This window comes from Vulpes vulpes, chromosome 13 (assembly GCF_048418805.1).
Source record: "Vulpes vulpes isolate BD-2025 chromosome 13, VulVul3, whole genome shotgun sequence".
Taxonomy (NCBI): Eukaryota; Metazoa; Chordata; class Mammalia; order Carnivora; family Canidae; genus Vulpes; species Vulpes vulpes.
In genome coordinates this window covers 119,329,142-119,352,744 of record NC_132792.1, presented here as the reverse complement: position 1 = coordinate 119,352,744, position 23,603 = coordinate 119,329,142, and the positions used below count along the sequence as shown (strand labels likewise).

At 51.9% G+C, this 23,603-nt stretch overlaps 1 protein-coding gene across 28 annotated transcripts in view; it reads left to right on the top strand.

Moving 5' to 3' along the window:
* The window catches only part of ARHGEF11 (Rho guanine nucleotide exchange factor 11), an 86,914-nt gene that overhangs the window by 27,178 nt on the left and 36,133 nt on the right, over positions 1-23,603 (top strand). For 13 of the 28 annotated variants that reach the window (XM_072732548.1, XM_072732547.1, XM_072732559.1 and 10 more), the window contains 6 exons: positions 15,427-15,459; positions 16,467-16,481; positions 16,800-16,888; positions 17,486-17,584; positions 22,227-22,276; positions 22,944-23,001. In XM_072732548.1, the coding sequence (XP_072588649.1) occupies positions 15,427-15,459; positions 16,467-16,481; positions 16,800-16,888; positions 17,486-17,584; positions 22,227-22,276; positions 22,944-23,001 (344 nt within the window). The remainder of the gene's footprint in view (positions 1-15,426; positions 15,460-16,466; positions 16,482-16,799; positions 16,889-17,485; positions 17,585-22,226; positions 22,277-22,943; positions 23,002-23,603) is intronic. The other 15 variants (XM_072732557.1, XM_072732560.1, XM_072732556.1 and 12 more) reach the window with 3 other exon arrangements.

Here is a 23,603-nt window from a genome sequence, read left to right as displayed (position 1 = left end):
GGGCCAAAGGCAGGCGCCAAACCACTGCGCCACCCAGGGATCCCAGCATTCTGTTTTTAACGGTTTGTCTGGAGCATCCTCTGAGCAAAGTCAAGCAAACCTGTCACCCGAGCAATGGGCAGTAAGCTCTGGGTAGGCACCCTTGTACTGGACTATGAAGCAGAGGGAACCCTAGTCCTGCAGGTCAGAGCAGAAGAGCAGTGTGTTTAGAAGAGAAGGCAAGGCCTGGCCTGCCTTCCTGCTGGCCAGGTTGAGGAGGGGCTTTGGGAGGGGGATTGACTCAGGACCCCTCCCCGCCAGGATGCTGCAGTAAGAGCTGGAGGCCTAGACTCCTGTGGTCCCCTGGACCCGTGCCCTCCCCATCCCATCTGCAGCCTGGAGTGTTCCCAGTGTGGGGACATTGAGGATGCTCTTCCTGTCCATGATGGGGGTCTCACCCAGGGAACTCCTTCTCAATGTCATCCCTATGGAAAGAACAGGATAGAATGAGGGAGGGATTTTCTGTGAAAATTATCTTTCAGCTCCTACTGCTGTTCCTCATGCCTAATCCCCGTGAGGCGGCCTCTTTCCTCCCTCACCCCCCCCCCCATCTTCAGTTTCCTGGAAATGAGGAAGGCTGGAAGGCAGAGGGGTGGGAATCCCCACGGTGTGTTAGCCTGCCACGCAGTGGCTGCGTGGGGCTTGGCCGAGGGTGGGAGAGGCCAAGACTGCTGAGCCCACGGTATGGGCCTAATTACTCCTCAGCCTCAAGCTTGCCTGTAATTGTGGTTTCTGAGAGCCAGCGCATCCTGGAAATCTGCTAGAGCAGCAGAGATTTGGGGTTTCCGCCTGGAATGGGCTTGGATTTTCCACTTGGAACAGCGTGCCGGGTGCCCATTTTCAGTTGAGGGTAGAGTGAATCCTAAAGCTCTGACGGGGCAGTTAGAGGGGCAGTTAGAGGCGTAGGGCGGCAGGGCCTTCCTTTGGGTTAGAGGTTGTGTCCCCTGAAATCCGAGACATTTTTGAAGAGCTCAGCGAGGCAGCAGGGCCTGGGAGAGCAGGTCAGCCCCGCCTGAGGGCAGGCGAACACCCCTGTCTCTGCACCTTCGCCTTTGTTTCTCCACCTGCTTTATTGGATCTGCCACAGTCGTGGGTGGGGACATGCTAGCCTCATGTAGGGGGCTCAGCTCCCTCTCCCCGTGGTGGTAGTAATAATAGCAGTACATGTTTTGAATGTTTATTGTGTGCTCCACGCAGAATGCTTTAAGTAGTGGCACCATTAAATCTCTTAACGATCCCGTGAAGCAGTCCTAACTCTGCGACAGGTGAGGACGCCTCATGTTGAGGGGAGCTATCTCGCCTGAGGCCACAAGGCCTGTGTCCGAGTCAGGATCTCCAACTCGGGGCCGATCCCAAAGCCTGAGCATTTGGCACATGTATAGACAATAATCCACGTTGGGTTTTAAATGTGGACCAGGAAACACCCAGAGTCAGCCTGGCTTAGTGGGGCCTCTGTTGAGCATGGGGCCCAGGGGTCACCAACCCTGGGACCTTGATGAGTCCTGTATCTTCTACAACTGTAGCTTCCTCGTTTATAAAATAGATGTGTGCAGAGTTGTTCTCAGGGTCAAATGAGGTACTGCCCAGCTCTGCACCTGCCACCCAGCTGGTGCTAAGGAAATGCTAGCAGAGTCTAAATTCATGGAAGGAGAAACAGGCAGTCAGCTCTGCCATCTGGGACTTGTGATCCATGGCGTCAGAGCCCTGATGTAAGTAGAGGATGAGTCTGTGGCAAAGTGGTACAGGTAGTGAGGATGCTACCCAGCCAGAGGACACGGCGTTGGCAGGCCAGGACTGGCCAGGGTCTATACCAGTTCCTCTTGCTCACTGGGGGCGTGAGGTTAATAAGCCTAGTGCTCAGCCTTTGCACAGCCTGGTTTCCTCCTCTGTGAGGTTATCACACCAACAGCTCTGCCCCAGGGTTGTCGTGAGGAGTGATTACAATAACTAAGAAGGGGGATCCCTGGGTGGCTCAGTGGTTTGGCGCCTGCCTTTGGCCCAGGGCATGATCCTGGAGTCCTGGGATCGAATCCCACATCAGGCTCCTGGCATGGAGCCTGCTTCTCCTTCCTCCTGTCTGTCTCTTTCTCTCCCTCTCTCTCTCTCTCTCTCTCATAAATAAATAAATAAATAAATAAATAAATAAATAAATCAATAAATCTTTAAAAGAAAAAAAACAATAACTAAGAAGGGCTCGTGTTTCTTGAGTTCTTACTATGCCAAGCCTGGCCTGTGCTTCTTTCTCAGTCCTAATGGCAGCCCCAGGAGAGGGGCATGTTCTCCCCACTGGGAAGGTGAGCAAGCAGGGCACAGAGCGCTCACATGTAGGTGAGCACCAGGAGCCCACGCTCCTTGTCCTTCACGTATTGTCTCAGGAAGTGCTCCAGGCGTGCATGCGTGTGTGTCCTTGTTGGAACCCGACCGTGGGTCAGCGCGAGCACCTACAAAGAGTGCATGCCTGGTGTCGTACTCGCTCGCATGCACTGTCAGGAGCGTGCGTGACATTGCCCATTGGGAGGGAGACGTGATCACTGTGGATGATGAAGTGATAGGAAGCTATGAAGCACTGATACACGTTGGCTCTGGTGGTGTAACAGAGAGAAGCCCCGCAGGCATACAGGCCCCAGGGCAGGCTGACCAAGTGGGCCAGGAAGGACATGAGCTCAGCCATAGAACACTTGGCACGGGGCACCGGGGACTACAAGGACACTGGGGAGTGGGAGGAGTAAGAATTTCAAGATTGATCGTTCATCATTCAGCACCTTTTCATTGAGCAGGTGTGCATGCCTGGCCCGACAGAGAGGAATAGGCATGGTGCCCTGCCCTGGGTGCCAGTGACTCTCTTCTAGTCAGTCCAGGCTTGTTTCTGCAGCCTGACCATTTCGGAGTGCAGTACTGTTACCACCCTGCTTGGGGGGTGGTCCTTGTGGACACAATAAACCTACCTGTGATGTGATTTGTGCCTGGGGGATGAGAGTGTGCTTTGAGGTCCCCAGAAAGGACCTACAGGGTCCCTGTGCTGCCCCCACCTGCACATGTGCACACGCCCTACACTCTGCTTGTGAGGAGCCCAAGACCCACTACAAGGTTGTAATGCAAGCCTTCAAAGCACCAGGATGCTTCACTGAAACACTGCTCACTGCCTTATCGTAAACTCTGAATTGGACTAAGTGCTTAGAAATATCTCTGTACGGGGCAGCCCTGGTGGCGCAGCGGTTTAGCGCCTCCTGCAGCCTGGGGTGTGATCCTGGAGACCCAGGATCGAGTCCCACATCGGGCTCCCTGCATGGAGCCTGCTTCTCCCTCTGCCTGTGTCTCTGTCTCTGTCTCTCTCTCTCTCTCTCTGTGTGTCTCTATGAATAAATAAATAAATCTTAAAAAAAAAAAAAAGAAAGAAAGATCTCTGCACAGAACAAATGCTTATTTCTGTTTCCCTACATGCAGGAAGGGGGGCGTCCAGTCTCCAGTTCTAGTGTCTTCCTGACACCCTTTTACTGTTGTGCAGCCACTTCCACATGGGGGGTTTGATTTAGTGGGAAAGGGGTATGAGGGAGCCCTTCTAGGAAGTGGTTGGAGCCGCCATGCTGAAAACCCTTGTCTCCCTGCAAAAGGGCCTCCAAGTATGTCAGACTCTAGAAGAGCCCTTGGGCAGGGCCAGGGCCACACTCTGGTCTGTGGCCTGCCCGGAAGTGGGAGTGGCTGCATGGCTGCCAAGAGCCGCCGGCGCCTGGCTTTGTGCCTCACCCGCTGTCCTATCCAGCAGGCCTGTCCCACCCCACCAGGGGTCCCCCAGGTGGCCTTCGATCCACATCCTAACCGGCTGTGTTAGGCTGTGTTCACCGTCTGTGAAGTGTCCTGTGTGGAGCTATGGTTCTTGGCTGGGGCCCAGGTCAGGGGTGCTGAAGAAACTCAGCATAGAGACAAAAGTCCCGCCTGCAGAGCAGCTGTTTGACTACATGAGCTCCCTTTTACAGTATCATAGAGGCAGGGACATGTGCTCAGAGCACAAGTCAAAAGCCTAAGGGCTGGATGGTGTGAAGAACAGGAGTGGCTGTCACTGGCAAGTCTGTTGAGGAAGGTACCGGAAGGTGGGGAGTTTCTAGGCAGTATGGAGAAGGGTGGAAGAGGAATTCAGAGGGACACCCGCTCCGCCCCGTCCCTCTCCTGACCCAGGGCCTCCCCAGTACAGCTGGGGGCACCAGCCTGTGACCCCATGTGTCTTCCTGCAGTGGCCTCAGCTAAGGATCGGGGTCGGGGGCAGGCGAGGGGAGGAAGGGCAGCAGCCGGAGTTACCATTCTGTGGCTTTATTTCAGCAGTTTTAGGATCAAAGGTGAACTTTCCCTGGCCCCCCGGTACTTTCCCATCAATTTTGATAGGAACTTAGGGAATGAAAAATTTAAAATCCACCTTCTCAAAGGACATTAGAAAGGTGAATCTTCTGAGCCAGGTGAGGATTCTTTAGAGACAAAAAGAAAACTTCTTGATTGGCTGTTATGCAGGACTGTTTCCTTGATTGGGCGGTCCTTGATTTGGTCAGCTCATGGAGTGACAGTTTGTTGCTACAAAGAGTATGGCGAGGAGTACCCTGTGTGCTGTCCTTCCTCAGGAGGACTCACTCCAGAGATGTGTAGGTACCTTTTCAGGAAACCTTAGGGAAGATGACATGTGCATGCGGGGTGATTTTGTGTTTCCAAATAATGGAGTCATTACAGGGCCCCCAGAGAGGGGCGAGGCTGTGTCTTGTCCACTGTCACACAGTGGGCACTGCACAGACAAGGATGAAACGTCGGGCCCCAGACTGAGGCCCTCTGCCCCCACTTCCCGGCCTCCGGCCCAGTGACACATGCTCAGTCTGTGTCTCCTGGACTGTGACCTTGACTCTTCAGTATTGCTTTGCTCTCATTAAAGCCAGGCAACTGGAATCAAACTCTCCCTGCCACCATGTGGACATCACCAGTGCAGGCGCTAATGTGCTTCTAGGTCACTGTTGGGGGAGTGAGTGCCTTGTTTTCCTCCCAGTTAAATAAACTGAGTTCCTATGTGTTCCCCCTCCTCTGGGGCACAGACCTGGTATGCCCAGACACCCCCTCAGGGCTGAAGCATGGTGGTGATGAGGAGGAGACAGAAGAGGTGAGGTCACCTGGCCCCGCCCTGCAGTGTAGGGGTGAACCTAAGACACCCAGAGGGTAAGGTTGACTTGCGTCTGGCAGGCCTGAACTCACATCCCAGCACCACCATAGCTGTGTCCTTGAGCAGCTCAGTGAACTTCTCCAGCTCTGGTTTTCCTCATCTGTCAAGGAAAATAACAACGTCTACCTCATCAGGTTGTTGGGAGGATTAAATGAAGGCCTGTAATAGGTGTTTATTCCATGTAATTTTTTTCTCCTCTTTCAAGAGCATACAGAAAGATGGGGGCAGAGTTGGTCCAGAACCCAGCTGTCTAGACGGCCCCCGCCTGCAACCCACGCACCCTGGCCGGGCCTCCCGAAGCGCTGTGGCCACCCCGTCTACAATGATGTTCTATGGAAGGGCAGCCCCAGCACCAGTGCCCGGGCCTACAGTCTCCTCCAGCCATCCCGAGACAGTGTTGCTCCCCTCAGTTACCAGTGGTGGAGGACTCAGAGACAGTAGCACGGGAGCGGGGAGCAGGCTCCCCGGCCCATAGAGGGCTTCTAATCCGGAGCAGGCCTAGGAGCTGGTCGCACCTATGTGAGATAACCCCACATTCGTTTCTCCTGGGCCGCAAGCCATGATGGGGTTGCCCAGACAGTAGCTCACTTGAGCTGTTTGACACAGGGCCTCGGGGCAAGGACAACCATTTCTTGAGCTCCGCCGCGTGCCGGGCATCGTGCCAGATGACTTTGCTTGTATCACCTCACCTCTTCTGACTGCCCACGGCATAGGTGGCTGGTATTGCAGTTTTGTAGGTGAGGATACCAAGGGTCATAGCGAGGGAGTAAATTTGCCTCCACCCCACAGACAGAGCCAGAGCCATGGTGCAGACGGGCTCCATCCAGCTCCACACTTGACCACCCCGCTCCTCATTACTCCCGTGACTTCCAGGGTGCAGCCCAGGCGCTGGGCTTTTTCCAAGGAATGTGTGACCATTTAGGTGAATCGGATATCCGTCTGTGCCTGTACTGATGAGCAGAGAGGCGGGTGGATGCTGGGTCCCCAGTGAAAAGAGGGTCACCCCTCAGAACCCCTCACTCCTGTCTCACCGTGGTGCCAAGAGGAGCCCTCCAGGAGCTCACAGCCCAGCGGACAAGTACAAGGGAGAGAGGTCAGCATCTATGCGCTAGGGCTTTGGCAGACGTCTGTACCAATTCTGAGTGGTGACTCTGAGCAGGCTTCTGGGCTGTGGGGCTGGAGGCCCAGCCATGGGGGAAGGGGCTGAGTGTGGCCAAAGGAGGCCAGACCTGCGCTGTCCGGCAAAGCAGAATGCAGGCCACACAAAGTATCAATATTGAAAGCATTGGTATTTTGCATTTCTCTTTTTTTTGTACTATCTTTGAGACCCCGTGTGTATTTTATTTTATTTTATTTATTTGTTTTTATTTTTTTTAAAGATTTTATTTATTCATGAGAGACACAGAGAGAGAAAGAGAGAGAGAGAGAGAGGCAGAGACACAGGCAGAGGGAGAAGCAGGCTCCATGCAAGGAGTCTGACGTGGGACTCGATCCACGGTCTCCAGGATCACACCTTGGGCTGCAGGCGGCGCTAAACTGCTGTGCCACCAGAGCTGCCCTATTTGCTTTTTTTAAAGATTTTATTTATTTATTCTTGAGAGAGAGAGGCAGAGACACAGGCAGAGGGAGAAGCAGGCTCCATGCAGGGAGCCCGACGTGGGAACTCAATCCTGGGTCTTCAGGATCATACCCTGGGCTGAAGGCAGGCGCTAAACTGCTGAGCCACCTGGGCTGCCCTCATGTGTATTTTATAGTGAGTTTCTCACTTCAAACTAGCGCATTGGCGATGTGCTGTGGTAGCTCCCATCTCCCGTGTGGACAGCGTGGGAGGCGCTCATATGCAGCCCATCCCCCAGGCCTCTCTCCCACCTGCCTTTTCTGGTTTATTCTATAGTAGTGCTCACGCTCAGGTGCATATCAGCCCTGCCCCACTTGCTCTCTCGGCCTCCAGCCTCTCGCCTTCTGGTCCACTCTGGCCGCTCCCTTCAGGCTGTCCTTCTTAAGGCTTGCTCTGATCCTGTGAGCCCTGGGAAGCTTCGGCAGCGACCCTGCCCCAGCCTCTCCTTAGTCATTGCCAGAGGCTTCAGTGTCCCCCAGGCCTTCCAACACCCCCACCATTTATTTCCCACAGCTGCTCCCTGAGATGGGGAGCAGGCAGGTGGACTGTCCATGTCATTCAGGTGGAAAAACCCAGTATTTAAGAGAGTTTGCTAAGAACCTCCTAACCTGCTAATACACGGCAGAGCAGAGGTGGAAACTTTCTACAATCTTCGTAGGCTTACATCGTACTCTCTCCTGTTTGATCCTTCCCTCTGCCCTGGTTGCAGCCTCAGAGCTGCCGTCTCGCGCTATTCCTCCTTCCCACATCTTTCCGCGCCAGAGCTACCCCTCAGAACTCTGCCCCTGCTCCCAGCTCTGCCCTTGGAGCCTGCCTCTCCCATTCCTTCTTTGGCCTTCTTTCTCCCCAACCCACTGTGTCCTTACCAACACATGTTAACATTCATGTTCTTGTGAAGTACTTTGTGTGCAGACTGGAATTCTAGAAATCTGGGAGACCGAATACTTTAGGAGCTGAAACAGCTCTGACAGCCAGGTTGGTGGTGCCCACCGCAGACATCCATGGAGGGGCTAGCACCTTCCCACTTTGAGTCATCAAAACCGGGAAGCTGTGAATTTACTCCTAATTTCTGTGCACTGCAGAAGTCACCCAAACTCTCTTGATGACCCCTGTGTGCTTGTGACATTTCCATGTCTGCAGAGTTCCTGGCATATATTATCTGATATTATGTTTCACCTTCTATTTATTGAATATCTGCTACTTACTCTGTCCTGGAGCTGCTGTGCACTAGAAAGAATAAGAGACAATACAGCTTAGCTTATTGGTAAACAGGGAAAGTAGATGTGAAACAACCCAGAAAAGCACCAAATGGTTAGTCAGCACTGAGTGAGCACTACAGGGAAGATTTCAGGGGAGACCCATGTAAGCAGGATGAAGAGAAGGCACCGTGGAGGGAGGAGCAGGCTTCTGGGGTGGAGGTGCAGCGAGGAAGGGTGGGCGTGGTGAACTGGGGCATGAGGACCTCCCCAGGGCACCTGCTAGGCTGCACTAGGATTTGAAACTTTATACAAGGACAGTGGGAAAGTACTGCAAGGTGACAGTCACGGACTATATGTAGAGAATGGGTGGATTCTAGGGAGGGGAAGCTGCAAAGATATGAGGGGAGCAGTCCTCCCAGAGGAGGGCCAGGGAGGGGCAGAAGCAGGTGAGGTCCAGAGCTAGCTGTGGGGAATAGCCATAGGAACTGGCGGTGATTCCATTTGCCGGGGAGTCAGAGGTAACTCTCAGGCTCCTGGCATGAGCAACTGCACAGCATTCGGACCTTGGGAGGAAATTCTGACCCAGGAACAGAGCTGGGCCTGGGCTGGAAGGTGGATTTCCATTTGGACAGGTTGGCTTTGAGGTTTTGGTGGGGGTGATTTGGCACTCCCAGTCACCCTTGGAAGAAAGTAGTGTTCTCCACTTTTGTTGTTGAGAAACTTGGGCTGTTCCATGAGGTGACAGCAGGAGAAGGCTGCACTTGAGCCCATGTTTCACCCCAAAAGTGTGCTTTCTAAACCATACCGCATGGGCTGTGTGCTAAACACCCTGTGTTGAAGCTCAGCATGCTGGTTTTCTGCCTCCCTGCACACACACCTGTCTGCCCAGTGTGTGATACAGCCCTCTGAGACACTGCATGGAAGCAGAGACGACTAGAACTGCTGGGGTCGTCCTCATTTCTTCATCTTGTATTCATTCACTGGTCCATGTCCCTCACCTCTGGCACATTGAGCATCGGTCACCCAGTGTGGACCTTGAAAGGATTTGCACAGACTTCACAACATCAAGGAAGCTAACAAACAGGGCCTCTGACCCCCACACCAGCTCCAAAAGGAGGGGTGTTGCACAGTCCTTCAACATGTGGCATGGCACCCTGCATGCCCCAGGCACCACACTGGGCTGTGGCTGCGACCTTGACCTCAAGGGTAAGGTCTCTGGGGATACTGGGGATGATGTAGAGAGTAAGGGATGGCTTTCAGGCTTCTACACAGTGATGGGTTCCCTGAACGAGGACCACTTGGGCTGCTTGTGGAGGTAAAAATAGATTGCACGCCACTGAGTCGGGTCCCTGGCAGGAGCTTCGAGTAGTTCCCACGCTGCTCTGCAGCCAGCATGTGACCTGACTGAGGTGGGAACCTTCTCTGGCTGCACTACCAGGGGCTCCTGCCCCTTGGTGTTAGAGATGACAGGACCCCCATGATGCAAGTCAAGCGGATGATGGCAAGGGCCTGTGTGAACTGGAGACAGAACTGGGATTAGCTCCTGAAAAGCTCCTGAATGTCCTTGATTCCAAACCCAGCCCTTTTTATAGCATCCTTTGAAGTGTTGACTTTGCACCCTGATTGTGATCAAAACTGTTTGATCTGTGCCCCTTGTGCTCTAGTGTTTTCAAGCACATGAGCTTGAAGCAGGGGCATTTGTGTCTCTTCCCGTCACTGCGGGGATGTGCAGGCCTGTATATCTGCCAGCTTCCCACCATGGGGAACATTCTACCCAGATGCAGAATCCTGGGGAAGTTAGGGTGCAGGGAGGCTGCTTAGAGCTCCTCCACCCTGGAAGATAAGGGAAACCAGACCAGTAAGACCAGGTCAGGGTTCAATGAGTGTGGACTTTATCTAGAACGAAGGTCTTGGCAAGGCTTTTTCTTGGTTTACTGCTGCTCCTGGCTTTGAGGAGGGGCCTGGGAATATGACTTTGCCCAGACGTAAGAGACCTTGGTCAGCACACATATGGGGTGCTTTAATCTGTGTATTTATTGTGTTATCTTTCCAGATGTTTGTGACGTGTGTATTCTATGTCTGCATCTCATGAGCTAACATACGTCATGTATTGTGTGTAAGATGTGTGTTTTTACATGTACATATGTTGTACATACATGTATGCATATGTGTAGAAAAGAAAATAGGAGAAAAGGTCCAGTAAAGGCCAGTTAGAACTTCATATGGCCACAGGTCAGATAACTTCATTTAGGGGCACAGATCTTGAAGTCAGGTGTATCCTAACTCCACTTACCCTCCATGTATGCTCTGAGTATGAGCATGTGCTACCCACCTCGCCAGGCTGTTGTGGTGATTACACATACAATGAACATTAGGTGCATGGCACACTGCCTGGAAGGTGGGAAGAGCTAGTGTCCCAGAATAGGGACATTATAGGCTGGGATGGAGTAAGGGGCTCCCATCAGCTGATAGTCGCCATGTGAGACTAGAAGCATAGTGCTACCAGAACTTCCACCCTTTTCCCAGAAACCTGCATTTTGTTAATGCGAAATTGCCTCATTTTCAATTTTTAACTAATTTTTGGAAACACACACACATACACACCCATAGGCCAACAGGAGGGATACATGGGCAGTTTTCAACTTTGCTATCTGGAAAGTCACCGGACGTTTCCATGCTTTCTCATGCACACTGTAGGCTGGGATGAGGAGGGCATTCAGTGCCTGGTGCTGCTGGAGAGCATACCGGAAGGTACACACTGCACCCTTTGCCCTTTAGCAGAGAGGGAGGATGATGCCAGGTGACAGAGAGCTGGGTCGAGGAGGGACACCTGTGCAGGGTGTGGGCCAAAGGGGAGGACAAGGAAATGACAGATTTCTGTGAGCTGATACGGAGCCACTTTGAGGATAGGCTCAATGAGAAAAGCAAAGTCTGAACGTGTGAGATACTACCTGCCGTATAAGCAAGAAAGGAAAATAAGAATATTTCTGCCTATTTGCTTAACTTTACAAGAAGAAAGAAAGGAAGCTGAAGGCAAATGAAAATGTTTCCTTGGAGGAGTGGGAGGATGGGACAGGGACAATTCTAAATATACTCTTTTTAAAGTTTGATTTTGAGTTTTCAACTATGTAAATGCTTAGCAAGTTCAAAGAATGAAATTAGATAAATAAGCCTGAGGAAAGCAAGCCCCCAAATTAAGTGCAAATATGAAAAGAAACCTAAACACTTTTCAGATGGATAGCACGTGCACCTGCAGCAGGACGTGGTCTGAGGACAGAAGGACCCACAGGGACACCTGGCACTTCATGAGTTGGCTGTTGCCAGCAATGTTGGTGTGTTCACTCAAGCAGCCGTCCCGTATGCATTTGGAAATGGGGCAAATGAGTACATGTGCTGCTTTTGTGTGGGAACCAGGTTCTCACTATGGGAGAAAGAAGCTACAGTACAGAATTGGGGAAGACAAGGGACCCTGTCGTTTGGAACTCACACCTCCTGCACAGATGTCCCTGCCCTGCCCACTGAAGGGAATGGAGGGATGACAGTCTTGGTCACAGTGAGCATCTGGCACCCAGGCCCCGTCTCTACACACGTGTCCCACTGAAAGGAACCAGGGCTCCCTAGAGGAGAGTTTGATTGCAGGTCTGGCTTATGGAAGGTACAAGGTAAGCCAAAGCATCTGGCCAGAAGGCAAGGATGCTCTTCAAGACAGATGGTGACACTTAAAAGGAATAAGATCCCCCACCAGCCGAACGGGACACCTCCCACAGGTTTTAAAAAGTGATGATTACAGGGGCACTTGGCCAGTTCAGTTGGTGGCATGTGACTCTTGATCTCAGAGTCTTGAGTTCGAGCCCCATGTTGGGTGTGGAGATTACTTAAAAAAAAAAAAAATTACAAAAAGTAAAGATTTAAAAAGAACATTTTAAAAAAATGGTGATGATAATGGACTATAATGCATTTTATTGGGTAAAAATTCATTAGTTCACGATACCACTCCAGAAGAGGGATAAGATGGCTTTCTCTACAAGAGACTGCGTGCCCATAGATGTAGACAGAGTGACAGAATTAGCAGATTACCCATTGGCAGCCTTCAGCGCAGCAAGTAGGTCAAGCATGGATGTCCGTGGATGGTGTGGCGGCTGGGAACAGGGTGGTCCTTCAGCTCAATATCACCCCAGATTGCCCGCTGGTTCAAACAGGAAATGGGGGATCCCTGGGTGGCGCAGCGGTTTAGCGCCTGCCTTTGGCCCAGGGCGTGATCCTGGAGACCCGGGATCGAATTCCACGTCGCGCTCCCGGTGCATGGAGCCTGCTTCTCCCTCTGCCTATGTCTCTGCCTCTCTCTCTCTCTCTGTGACTATCATAAAAAAAAAAAAAAAAAAAAAAAAAAACAGGAAATGGGCCTGTGCCACTGCCAACTCCCAGGAACACCACCTCACCTATGTAATCAAACCTAGCAGAACCGGAAATCGGCATCTCTTATGTAATATTCTTTTAAAAGGCTTAATGTGATTCTAATCATGCAGAAACTGACAGGTCTTTTGCAGGCCATTCATGAAGACTGGCCTGAGCTCATCAACACAGCAGTGTTTAGAGAGACCGGGGTGGGGGTTCTGGGTCACTTGAATGTCAAGGAGACTGAGTAAATACAGTGTGCTATCGACAATTGGACCCTGGTCCAAGGCCATTGGAGAACAGCTATGTAGAAGATCAATGGCCATTTAGGGGGCGGACTGGGGACTACGTATGAAGTAATCTTATTGTATCAAAGATGAACTTCCTTGGGTGTCCTGCTGTCACTGCGATTGTTTATAAGTCTGAAGGTCTTAGGGGGATTTATGTTGATGTATTTAGGGACAAAGTATCAAGCCATCTTGCAGCTTTGAAATGGAAAAAAAAATGTATAATCATAGAAAAAGCAAGTGTGACAAATGTTAATTGGTGAGTCTGGATGAAGGGTATATAGGTATTCATCATGCTGTTCCCTCAACATTAATATAGGTTTGAAATTTTTCAGAATAAAATCTTAGAGTAAAGGAGATGCAGGCTGCCGTGACCGCAGGAGGCGTGGTGGGGTCGCTGCCACTTGACTAGAGCCTTGAGAAGCAGAGAGAGAGGGTTGGGGCCATCACGGAACAGCAGCAGGGTGAGCACAGGATCCAGTGGAGGCCAGTGTGACAGAGCAGGGAGTGCCAGTGAATTCCCACAGTGTTTGGAGGCACTTGGTAAGAGGCCTTCAGTGCTCAGTGCCAGGGGACAGCATGCACTCCTGGGCTTTCGGGAGCAAGCCAGGGATGACAGGTCCATCTGAGCCCCGGGGAGGCCAGTCTGTTGCAGTGGAGAGAAAACAGGGCTGCTATACTCGTCCAGACCTGCAGCTGGAAGCCATGGCCTTTGCTGGTGGCACAAGGTGACTCCATGGCACGGGGCTTACTGAGAAGCTGGGCCAGGCCATCTGTCTCGTGGCTGCCATTTAACAAGCTACAAACTCAGGTGAAGTGTCTCCCCTCTCCCAGGCCTTCCCCACACCCATGAGGTTCAGGCCAATTGGAATTTAAGCTCAGCTGCCACATTTCCATGGGAATATCATGAGGAAGAGGGGAACCCAGATGTAAGTCCTTTCTTCTTTTCTGACGGCCCTTGTTTCGTGCCAGGCTATGTCCTCCCTCCTCTCCTCCTCCCTTATGTCTGATTTTAACCTTCCCACAGTCTCCCTCAAAGTCTGCTCGGGGTCTGACCCTAGGGGATCCGTCTGACCCTAGGGGATCCGGCAGCTTGCATCTTGTCCCAGCAGGGGTTGTCACCGGAGCTGCTGCTGTAGGCATGTCTTCCTCCAATTCTGTGGTGGGTTTTCCTCTGTGAAGCTCTTGGCGAGAAAAAAATGTTTACCTGTTGCTGGAATGTTTCTCGTGCATCCTGATGTCCTCCACAGCCAGCTCCCTGGGCCTCAGCATTGTGGGCTTTTGACGAGGCCAACAGCACCCGACCCGCTCAAGTGCAGAGCAGACCAGGCTGCGCGCTCCCTGCCCTGCAGGCTTTGATGCAGGCACGGGAAGCCACTGGGCTGCAGAGTCCAGCAGAGGCGATAGGATGAGGCCCAGGCTCTCCTGGGATGACGTGGGCTTTCTCCTGAGGAGGAGGAGGGGTTCGTGCCTGAACAGGATCACCCAGGGTGGGGTGTGCTGCCAATCTGACGGAAGATGACAGATAAGGAGCTGCAGCAGAAGACCTCTACCATAAGGTCCATTCTGAGAACCCCTCTCTGAGGGGGGCTGGCACCAAGCCGTGGCCCCCTGTTTGTGCTGAAGCTCTGTACACTGCCCTCGTCCCCAGCCGGCAGTGACCAAGTCTTATTTCTATGCCCTAGTGCCTTCACACTGTGTAGAGTAACACTGCAGAACTGTGTGTGGGGATGCTACACCGTCCAGGGGCTGTGGTAACCACTGGCTACATATAGCTGTGAAGCACTGGAATTTGGCTCGTATGACTAAGAAACTGAATCTTAAATTTTATTTCAAAAATAAATAGCCACATGTGGTAGTGACCATTATATTAGATGGCACAGGTCTGGGTGCCAGGGCGCTGTGTCAGTTCCAGGGCTACAGCATGGTGACATGACATACGTGTGAGGTGGAATGGTCACCCCAGTGAGTACGGTTCTCATCCAGATCCTAGAACACTTCCCCAGTGCTGGACTGAGCCGAGTGCCTGCCATGGGTGGAGGGGGCAGGGCAGGCGAGCTGATGGAGTCCAGTAGTTTGAAGACACCAGAAGTTGGAGCTGCTGGAAGGGCACCCTGGAGCCTGGCTTACGGATGCAGTTACAGGCCATGGAGTAGGAAGGACATCTAGGGAGTGGGTGCTGCACGGGGAGTGGGCACAGTGTGGGCAAAGGCAAGAGCCAGAACCCGGAGCAGGTGAAGGGGGGCGACAGTAGCAAAGAGCAGAGACAAGTGCTGCTGGAGTCCTACCCTAGTGGCCCACAGCTGCCTCTAGGCAGCCCTGCTGTGCCACCCATGGGGCAGCACAGTGGGCCCCGGGGGCTGCCGGGGGCTGTGGGAGGACCAGGCAGGAGCCCCTGCTCCACACCATGGCCCAGCTCGAAAGCAGTCCTGAGTACCAGAGAGAAGCTCTGCGAGGTTTGGGGCAGCAAAGTGACATGAGTGGATTGGCATTTTGGCCAGATGACTACTACATCTTGGCAGGTTTCCTCTCCTGGGCCCTACTGAGTTTGATTGTGGCTTTTTTTTGAGTCCACCATCTCCACTGTCTTGTCTGGTTTATGTCTTGTTTTTGTCTTTCTTCCTCCTTTCTTGCTTCACTCTCTCCTGGGCCCCCTGCTCTCTGCTTCCTCGGTGTCCTTCTGTCTCTGATCCAAAGATCAGCCAATAAAAAGCAGTCTCACCTGTCCAGGTAAGAGGGGTGCCAGGGTGAGAGGGGAAGAAGACCCCCTCTTGTAACTTCAGAGGTTATTTATTTATGTTGTATGTATTACTTGAAGAGCTAGCACCGTCACATGATTGAGAAGTTCACGGGTACAAGCAAGAATAGGATGTAAAGCTCCCGGCCCAGTGTGTGGGTGTCTTTCGTACCCTCCAAAAGTGGTTTAAACATTTTATGCATATGCAAACAAGTATGTGAGCACATAGGGACAAATAATCTCCTTACCCACTTTCTCCTGTGTACATAATTCCACTCAGAGCCCTCCCATCCCACACAGCTGAGCACCATCACTCAGTTTCCTCACCCAGCCACCTGTGTGAACATTTACGTCGAGTCCATGCTTTGCCGCCACACACAGCGCCTCCATGAACAACCTTCTGTCTGGTCATATGTTGTTGATATGCCTGGGAGACCCCCTCGGAGGGGCAGCAGGCACGCTTTTCTGAAAAGGAGAGGCATGGCAGTGATTGAACTACTCGTGCCAGGGTCCTGGTGCAGTAACCTGGGGTACCTTGAAGTTTTAGGGTCTTAACAGTTGCTAAGCAAAGTGCCTCAGGCTGGCTGCCAGCAGGGGGTGAATGTGGGTTGGACTACTACCACCAGACAGGCCAGACTCCTCCCAGAGCCCACAGGATAAGTGGCATGTTCAGAGGCTCGGGCCATTGCTCTGCCCTCCTTTCTAGAGAAGTGTATGCTAGTTACCCAACAGGTTAGTATTAAATGCCCAGTTACCCTCCTGGAGATGCTGGATTGGTGGGGAGCACAGCAAGACGAAGCCAATGCCGGGGAGGCTGTCTGCCGCACCCACCACCGTCCTGCTCAGTGCACGCAGGTCTCTGTGTGATTTTGACCCTCCACCATCTTGCTCTCCAGTCTCCCTTTCCTTTGCAAATCACCGCCTGAAACTAACTAGCTTTTGTTTTTTCCTGTCTTTTTCTTGCATTCATTTTCTCTGCTGCTTCGTTCTGTTCCATCAGCCCCATTGCAGCCTGGTAAGACCCAACAAGCGTGTGTGTCTGTGCGCATCCTGTTCTCGCATTGTCTCTTTGTCTCCTGACTCCAGGAAGGGCTCTTGCCCTTCACGCCCTCCTGGGTATCAAAGAGACCATGCTTGTCCTGCCAGTCCAGGATTCAAAATAGGTGGTGTTGCCAGTGGTGTAGATACGCCTAATCTCCCGCCAGGTTTAGCGGGTTTAGTGGGTTACAGGGTGGAAGGGTTGGCCTCTCTTTACCCAAGACTCAGGGCCCCTTTAACCTGAGACTGGTTCCTCCCTGCCCCACTCAACCAGTGTGCCTTCCTTACTCTCCAGGTTAAGTACCCTGTCTTTGGGAGATCCAGCGCCTGAACGCAGGTCCCCTTCCCACCTCCGCCAGCCCTCTGACACCTCTGAGACAGCAGGTAAATTGGGGACATCAACACATAGACACAGAAGTGAACACCCCCACAGACAGATCTTCTTAGCCTTTACATTGAGCTCACAATGTATGCTAGGCATCGCATTACACGATTTTACATAAATCGCCTCATCTGTCCTCCCATCAATGATAGAAAGTAGTAGACGTTATCCAGCTTTACAGATGAGGAAGCTGAGGCACAGAAGGGTTCAGAAACGTGCCCAAGTGCAGAAGCTCAGAGGGGATAGAGGCAGGGCCTGAAACCCGTTGGCCTTTAACTCTAGAACTTATGCCTTGTCCATCTCAGGAAGTGGCCAGCCTCACCCAGCCAGACCTAAAGAGAAAGACATGTACAAGAGAGAGACAGTTCAGTGCTCAGAAGAGGGTGATTCCTTAGGTAGAATACAAAGTAGGTTACAAGTTTGTGCTGCTTGCCAAGGGAGGCATGTTGTTGCCGTAGTGTTTGGACAGGAAAAGTCTGGGGAATCTGGTTAGGAGGAGGAAGCACTGGGGCCTTCCTGGGTTGGTCTTGGTGTGTACGCACTAACCTTCCAGTGACTGTGCCTACCTAACCTCTTCTTTTTTTGTCACCTCCTGTCAGGTCTTGTTCAGCGCTGTGTCATCATCCAAAAGGACCAACATGGCTTTGGCTTCACCGTCAGCGGGGATCGCATCGTTCTGGTGCAGTCTGTGCGGCCTGGTGAGTGGAGGGTCGAGGGACACTTCGTACTTAGCAGCCATGCGTGTGACAGTGCCGTGTGAGCTGGAGAATGTGCACATGCTTTCTGTGGAGGTGCGGCATGTTCTGGGCCTGAAGGAATGACTCGAGTAGGTCCCCAGTGGTGTCTGGGGATGTCACCAGAGTGCCACACCACTAGACAGAATTTCTAGGGATCACACTTCATGCTTACTTCTCTGTTGGGAGGTGTAACAGCAGCAGAGTGGCCCTCAGGATGTCAGGCACATGCCCACCTGCTGCCCAGGGGAGCCCCTCACCCTGGATGAGAAGATGCTGTGGTGGAAACAGAGACCCCCTTCTTCATACCTACCCACAACACTTTACATTTTGGGATAGCACACTGGCCCGAGTGATTGCCTGCATTTGCAGATGCAGGTTACCTTAAATACTGACTGACTAAAGGAGAAATGACATATGTGGGCCAGGCAGGGAGGTGGCAGTGCTGGGAAATTGGCATTCGGGCAGTTTGTGGCTGCAGCTTCTCTGGAAGACCAGGGTTTCAAGGTAGTCTGGAAGGAGAGAATGAAAAAACGCTGGCAGGATAGGAGTTTGGTGGGAGGGCCTATAAGCAGGTCGGTCCTGCCACTACCCAAGAGCAGAAGAGCCACCATCTGCCAGGCAGTGGAGTCACACTGGCTAGTGACCAGGGCTGTGCTGACAAGCAGGAAGGAGGTGGGGGTGTGGAAGTTTGTGAGGCCGGTGTCTCTAGGAGGAGCGAATGTCAGGATGGCAGATGGGGTGGGGCTGGTGACATGGAGAGTGTCACAGGTTCCCCGTGGAGACATGGCGGGCTTGGGCCAGACACCACAGCCAAACATGATAGCGCAAATTTAAGCAAGTCTGATGGTTGTTTCGGTTTCCCAGAGTTTCACTTACACTGTGGTTTACTGTATGCAATAGCGTTACATCTAAAAAGACAATATATGTGCCTTAATGAAAAGTACCTCCTTGCTAATTGGTGAGTCATAACCTTTTTGCCTTGATGTTGGGGACTGCTGAAGGCTGGGGTGGCCGTGGAGCTTTCCTAATATGAGACAGTGAAGTTTGCTGCAACAATGGACCCTCCTCCCGTGAACTGTCTCCCTGAGTGTGCGTACAGCTGGATAGCACTACACCCCAGAGCCTGTCCTCTCAGACTCTGGCACCACGCGATCAACTAAGCTTATGAAACATTCTAAATCCTTGGTGGTCATTTCAACAGTCTTCACAGCATCCTCACCAGGAGGAGATTCTGTGTGGGGAAACCACACTCTTGGCTCATCCTTAAGGAACATTCCTTGTGGGTTCAGGTTCTGTCCTGAGATCACAGCGGTTCCGTTCCATCTCCAGGACCCCCTTCTGATTCTGGTTCTCCTGCTATTTCCACACCTGCAGCGACTTCCTCCAGTGAAGTCTGGAACCCCTTACAGTCCTCCACGAGGGATGCCGTCAGCTTCTCCAAACCCCTGTGAATGTTGATTTTTGGACCTCTTCCCACAAATCATGAATGTTCTGAATGGCATCGAGAATGAAGAATCCTTTCCCAAAGATTTTCTTTCTTTTTTTTTTTTTCCCCGAAGATTTTCAATTGACTTTGCCCAGATCCATCAGCAGAATCATTGTCTATGGCAGCCATTGTCTCACAAAATATATTTGTCAAATAACAAGACTTGAAAGTCGAAATGACTCCTTGCTCTATGAGCTGCAGAGTGGGTGTTGTGTCAGCAGGCATGAGAACAACACTCTTGTCCGTCTCCATCAGAGCTCTTGTGGCCAGGTGCATTTTTTTTTTTTTTTAAAGTAGGCTCCACGTCCAACATGGGGCTTGAACTCACTACCGTGGGATCAAGATTCCTAGCCAGATGCCTCTGTGAGAAGCATGTGGAAAGGGATCTGTCTTCTGAGCAGGTCTCAGCAGTGGACTTAAGACATTCAGTAAACTCTGTCGTGAACAGACGTGCCATCATCCAGGCTTTGTGGTGCCCTTTCTGGAGCACAGATGGAGTAGATTCAACATCATTCCTGGGATTTTCGGAATGGTCAACAAGCCTCGGCTTCAGCTCACAGTCACCAGCCACGTCAGGCCCTAGTAAGAGAGGCAGCCTGTCCTCTGAAGCTGGGAAGCCAGACACTGACCTCTCCTCTCGAGCCACGGAAGCCCTAGATGCCAACTCTTCCCACAGAAGGCTGTTTCTTGTACATCGAAAATCTGTTAGTTAGCATAGCACCTTCAGTGATTCTCTCAGCTAGATCTTCTGGAGAATGTGCTGCTTCACCTCGCAGTTTTCTGTTACGGAGGGATGGCTTCTTTCCCCACACTTCACACACCACCCTCTGCTCGCTCTAGACGGTGCTCGTTTCCTGTCTGAGGATGGAGCACTGAAAAGACACGTACTTCTGACTTCTTCGTTCTCCCTGTTCCCAGACTGGGGCAGCCGGTGCTGGTGGGAGGATGGCACTGCTGGGGGGACTGCACTAGTGGGAGGATTGCAGCAGCCCACTTCAGGTACAGCTCCTGGGGCCCTTCCCTGAGGCCTGAGCACAGTCAGACCCATTGACAAAATGGCAAAAGGTGGCTTGCCAATGAAACCTGAATTTTGGAAAGTGTGTGTGCCTGTGTGCATGCATCTGTGTGTGTGTGTCTGTGAGTGCGTGCACGTGTGTGTGTGTGTTTCTGTGTGTGTGCGTGGATGTGTATGTGTGCATGTGTCTGTGTGTCTGTCCCTGTGCGTGCATTTGTCTCTGTGTGTCTGTGCATGGATGTGTGTGCGCATGTGTCTGTGGGTGTGTCTGTGTGCATGTCTCTTCGTGTGTGTCTGTGCATCTGTGTGTGCATGGATCTGTGTGTGTGTGTGTGCATGTGTCTGTATGTGTGTCTCTCCTTGTGCGTGCATGTGTTTCTGCATCTGTGTGTACATGGATATGTGTCTGTCCCTGTGTGTGCATGTGTTTCTATGTGTGTCTGTGTGTGCATGGATGTGTGTGTCTTTGTGTGTGTGTGTGTGTCTCTGTGCATGCATGCATGTCTGGGGGAGGAGACATAAAGAGACAACTTACGCATCAGCATTGACATCACAGGAGTAACACAGTGGTTGTTACTGTCTTTCCCTGATGTGAGGCCTCTCTAGCTCGCTGTTTCTCAGCATGTGGTCTGTGTCCTGCCAACACCAATGTCACCTGGACCCCCGGGGTAGCTGCTGTCCTCGTCCTGAGCCCACGCCCAAAAGCACTGGATCATTCTCTGGCCAGGAGGGCAAGGGAGGTGCTGTGAACAAATTCTTTTGGTGGTCCTCAAGCTCACTGAAATCAGAGAACTTCTCTGGTTCCTTTACTCTGGAGACTTTGCCTTTTTTCCAAAATCACCACATGTGTCTCATACTTTCAGGCGAGACAGCACCGGCCCACCTTTGGTTTTCAGACACAGCCTAGAGAGTTTCTAGCTCCTTGCAAGTGCTCCTCCGTAAATAGCACACCACAGATGAGGGTGTAATCCTGAGTCCCCGGATTGAAAAGCCAACTTGGAACGCATCTGCACTGGAGAATATGCTTTCAGAGCAGAAGCATCTATATGTGCTTTGTGGGAGTTTTGTTTTGATCGGATGAGTACAGCTCACAGACTGAATGATCATCTGGGGCAGATTGACAGAAACAGTCTGTATGCCGCTCGTCAGCCTGCTCTGGCATTCATGCTTCCATGCTTTCTGGATATAAACCAAACCAGGACTAAGTCATTAGGACCTGCATAATGGTCACGGCCGCCTCAGCCTCCAGTGGGTCACATCAGGAGCTCTGCATCTGGCCCATTTTATTTTTTTTTTTTTTTTAAATTTTTTTTTTTTTTTTTTTTTTTTTTTATTTATTTATGATAGTCACAGAGAGATAGAGGGAGAGGCAGAGACACAGGCAGAGGGAGAAGCAGGCTCCATGCACCGGGAACCCGACGTGGGATTCGATCCCGGGTCTCCAGGATCGCGCCCTGGGCCAAAGGCAGGCGCCAAACCGCTGCGCTACCCAGGGATCCCATCTGGCCCATTTTAAAGGGAGAAACTGCCAAAGGTCTAAAATAAATCTTAACAGACGATAAAGGAGTGATCACTCTTATCTTCATGGTGTGAACCCCAGAACGAGCCTCTCAGGGCTCAGGAAGCAGTTTGAAAACTTTTCACCTTCTTCTTGCTCTTTCTCTTAATAATTACTATTATGTTCACAATTACATTTAGTGCAATAAACTCGTTCTTCTAAATAAATAAATAAATAAATAAATAAATAAATAAATAAATAAACAAACAAACAAACAAACAAACAAACTAAACTCGTTCTTCCCACCAGATCATAGGAAGTAGTTCTTACTTGACCTGGGAACTATCCAGGCATGTTCCAGTAAAGCACATGTCTTCTTCCCAGGGCCAGGCTTGCCCCTCTGGCACCTTGGCCTGGCTACCAGAAGCCTGGCCTCTGAGCCATGGGCAGAAAGCCCCTGCAGCTCACAGGTAGTTGTGACTGAACCAGGACAGGAGGTCCTAACGTGAACATCTGAGAAGACATTTTGGAAGGACAGCGGGGCAGGGTCATTGACCTCAGGGGAGGGTAGCCAGGCTATGCTGACCAGGTCTTCTTCCTACAGGAGGGGCAGCCATGAGAGCTGGTGTCAAAGAGGGAGACCGGATCATCAAAGTGAGTGCCCCTTTCCTCTGGCCAGCACCCTAGGTCCTCCCCTCTCACCACCACGGTGCTTGGCCACTGGGTTGGGGGGCAGTGCTGCGAGAGGACCCCAGGAATGTGGCAGCCAGTGAGGGCCAGCTACTAGGAGCCCCATCCTCGGCCCTTCTTGACTCTCTGTAACCAAGCTTCTGGAATGGATTTTATTTCCCCATTTAAGAAATAACAAAAACACACTTACAATAGGGAGGCTGAGACCAGTGAGGGAGGGGTCCAGGGCCTTTGGACTCCGCATCTGCACAGTACTGACTGACCTGAGCACCTTGCCAGCTGCCACCTGCTGGAACCTGCCCTGATGCAGGGTATCCAGCACTGCCAATGCTGCATAGTGTCCTGGAAGCACTAAGGGAATCCTAGGCGAGACTATGCCTTAGCTGTCCAGGGAAGAGGAGGCACACAGGGCAGTTGGCAGGTGCAGGCTAGTGGCTGGACACTTATAGGAGCTGGGAAGGTAATACACAGCAGATGTAAATAGGAGCAAACTGACATCGTGAATTTGAGGTACAGGTGACCAGAGGTGTCTAGGTAGCATTGGGAAGTGGCTTTGTGAGGAGTGGTGTTTTGAGCTTTGGGAGGAACCCCTGCATCCATCCTGATCACCCTACGGTTTGTCCCCCAACAGGTGAATGGCACAATGGTGACCAACAGCTCACACCTGGAGGTAGTGAAGCTTATCAAATGTGAGTTGGAGAAAGCAGAGCACAGAAAGTAGGGGAGCAGGTGGGCGGGGGGAGCACGCCCTTCGACCCCAGGCCTCCTTTGTGGGTGAGAGAGGCAGCTGGGGTGACATGTTTAGTCTTGATCCACTGGGCCTGCCCCATTCCCTGCGGTCTCTGCACATGGAGACACTGGTCTCTCATCAGACTCCACCTCCTTGCACGACCATGTAGACCATGTCCTGCTGCTACCAGGTCCCTCCAGGATCATTCATTCCCCTGTCCTCTCCAAGGACAGCCTTCCTCATTGGTTTCCTATTTGGGGGAAAAAGCAAAAACACTCTGTTTGCAGCTAGGAAGACCCAGCCATCAGGGCTGCCCAGGTAATCCGACAGAAGCAACAGATGTTGAGGAAAGAGCGGATGGGTGGTCCGAGGGCGGGAGGCTAGTACCTTCTGTGTGCCAGGGGCTTGGCTGTATTCAGTGAAGTGAAGGGCCTGAGGGCCAGGCAGCCTCTGGGGAGTGCAGACCTATACCACAGTGGGTTTTCACTTGAGCATCCTGCGTGAAGAAGAACAAAGGGGTACCAGTGTGGACACAGGGCTGGCAGGCTGGAATTAGGGGAC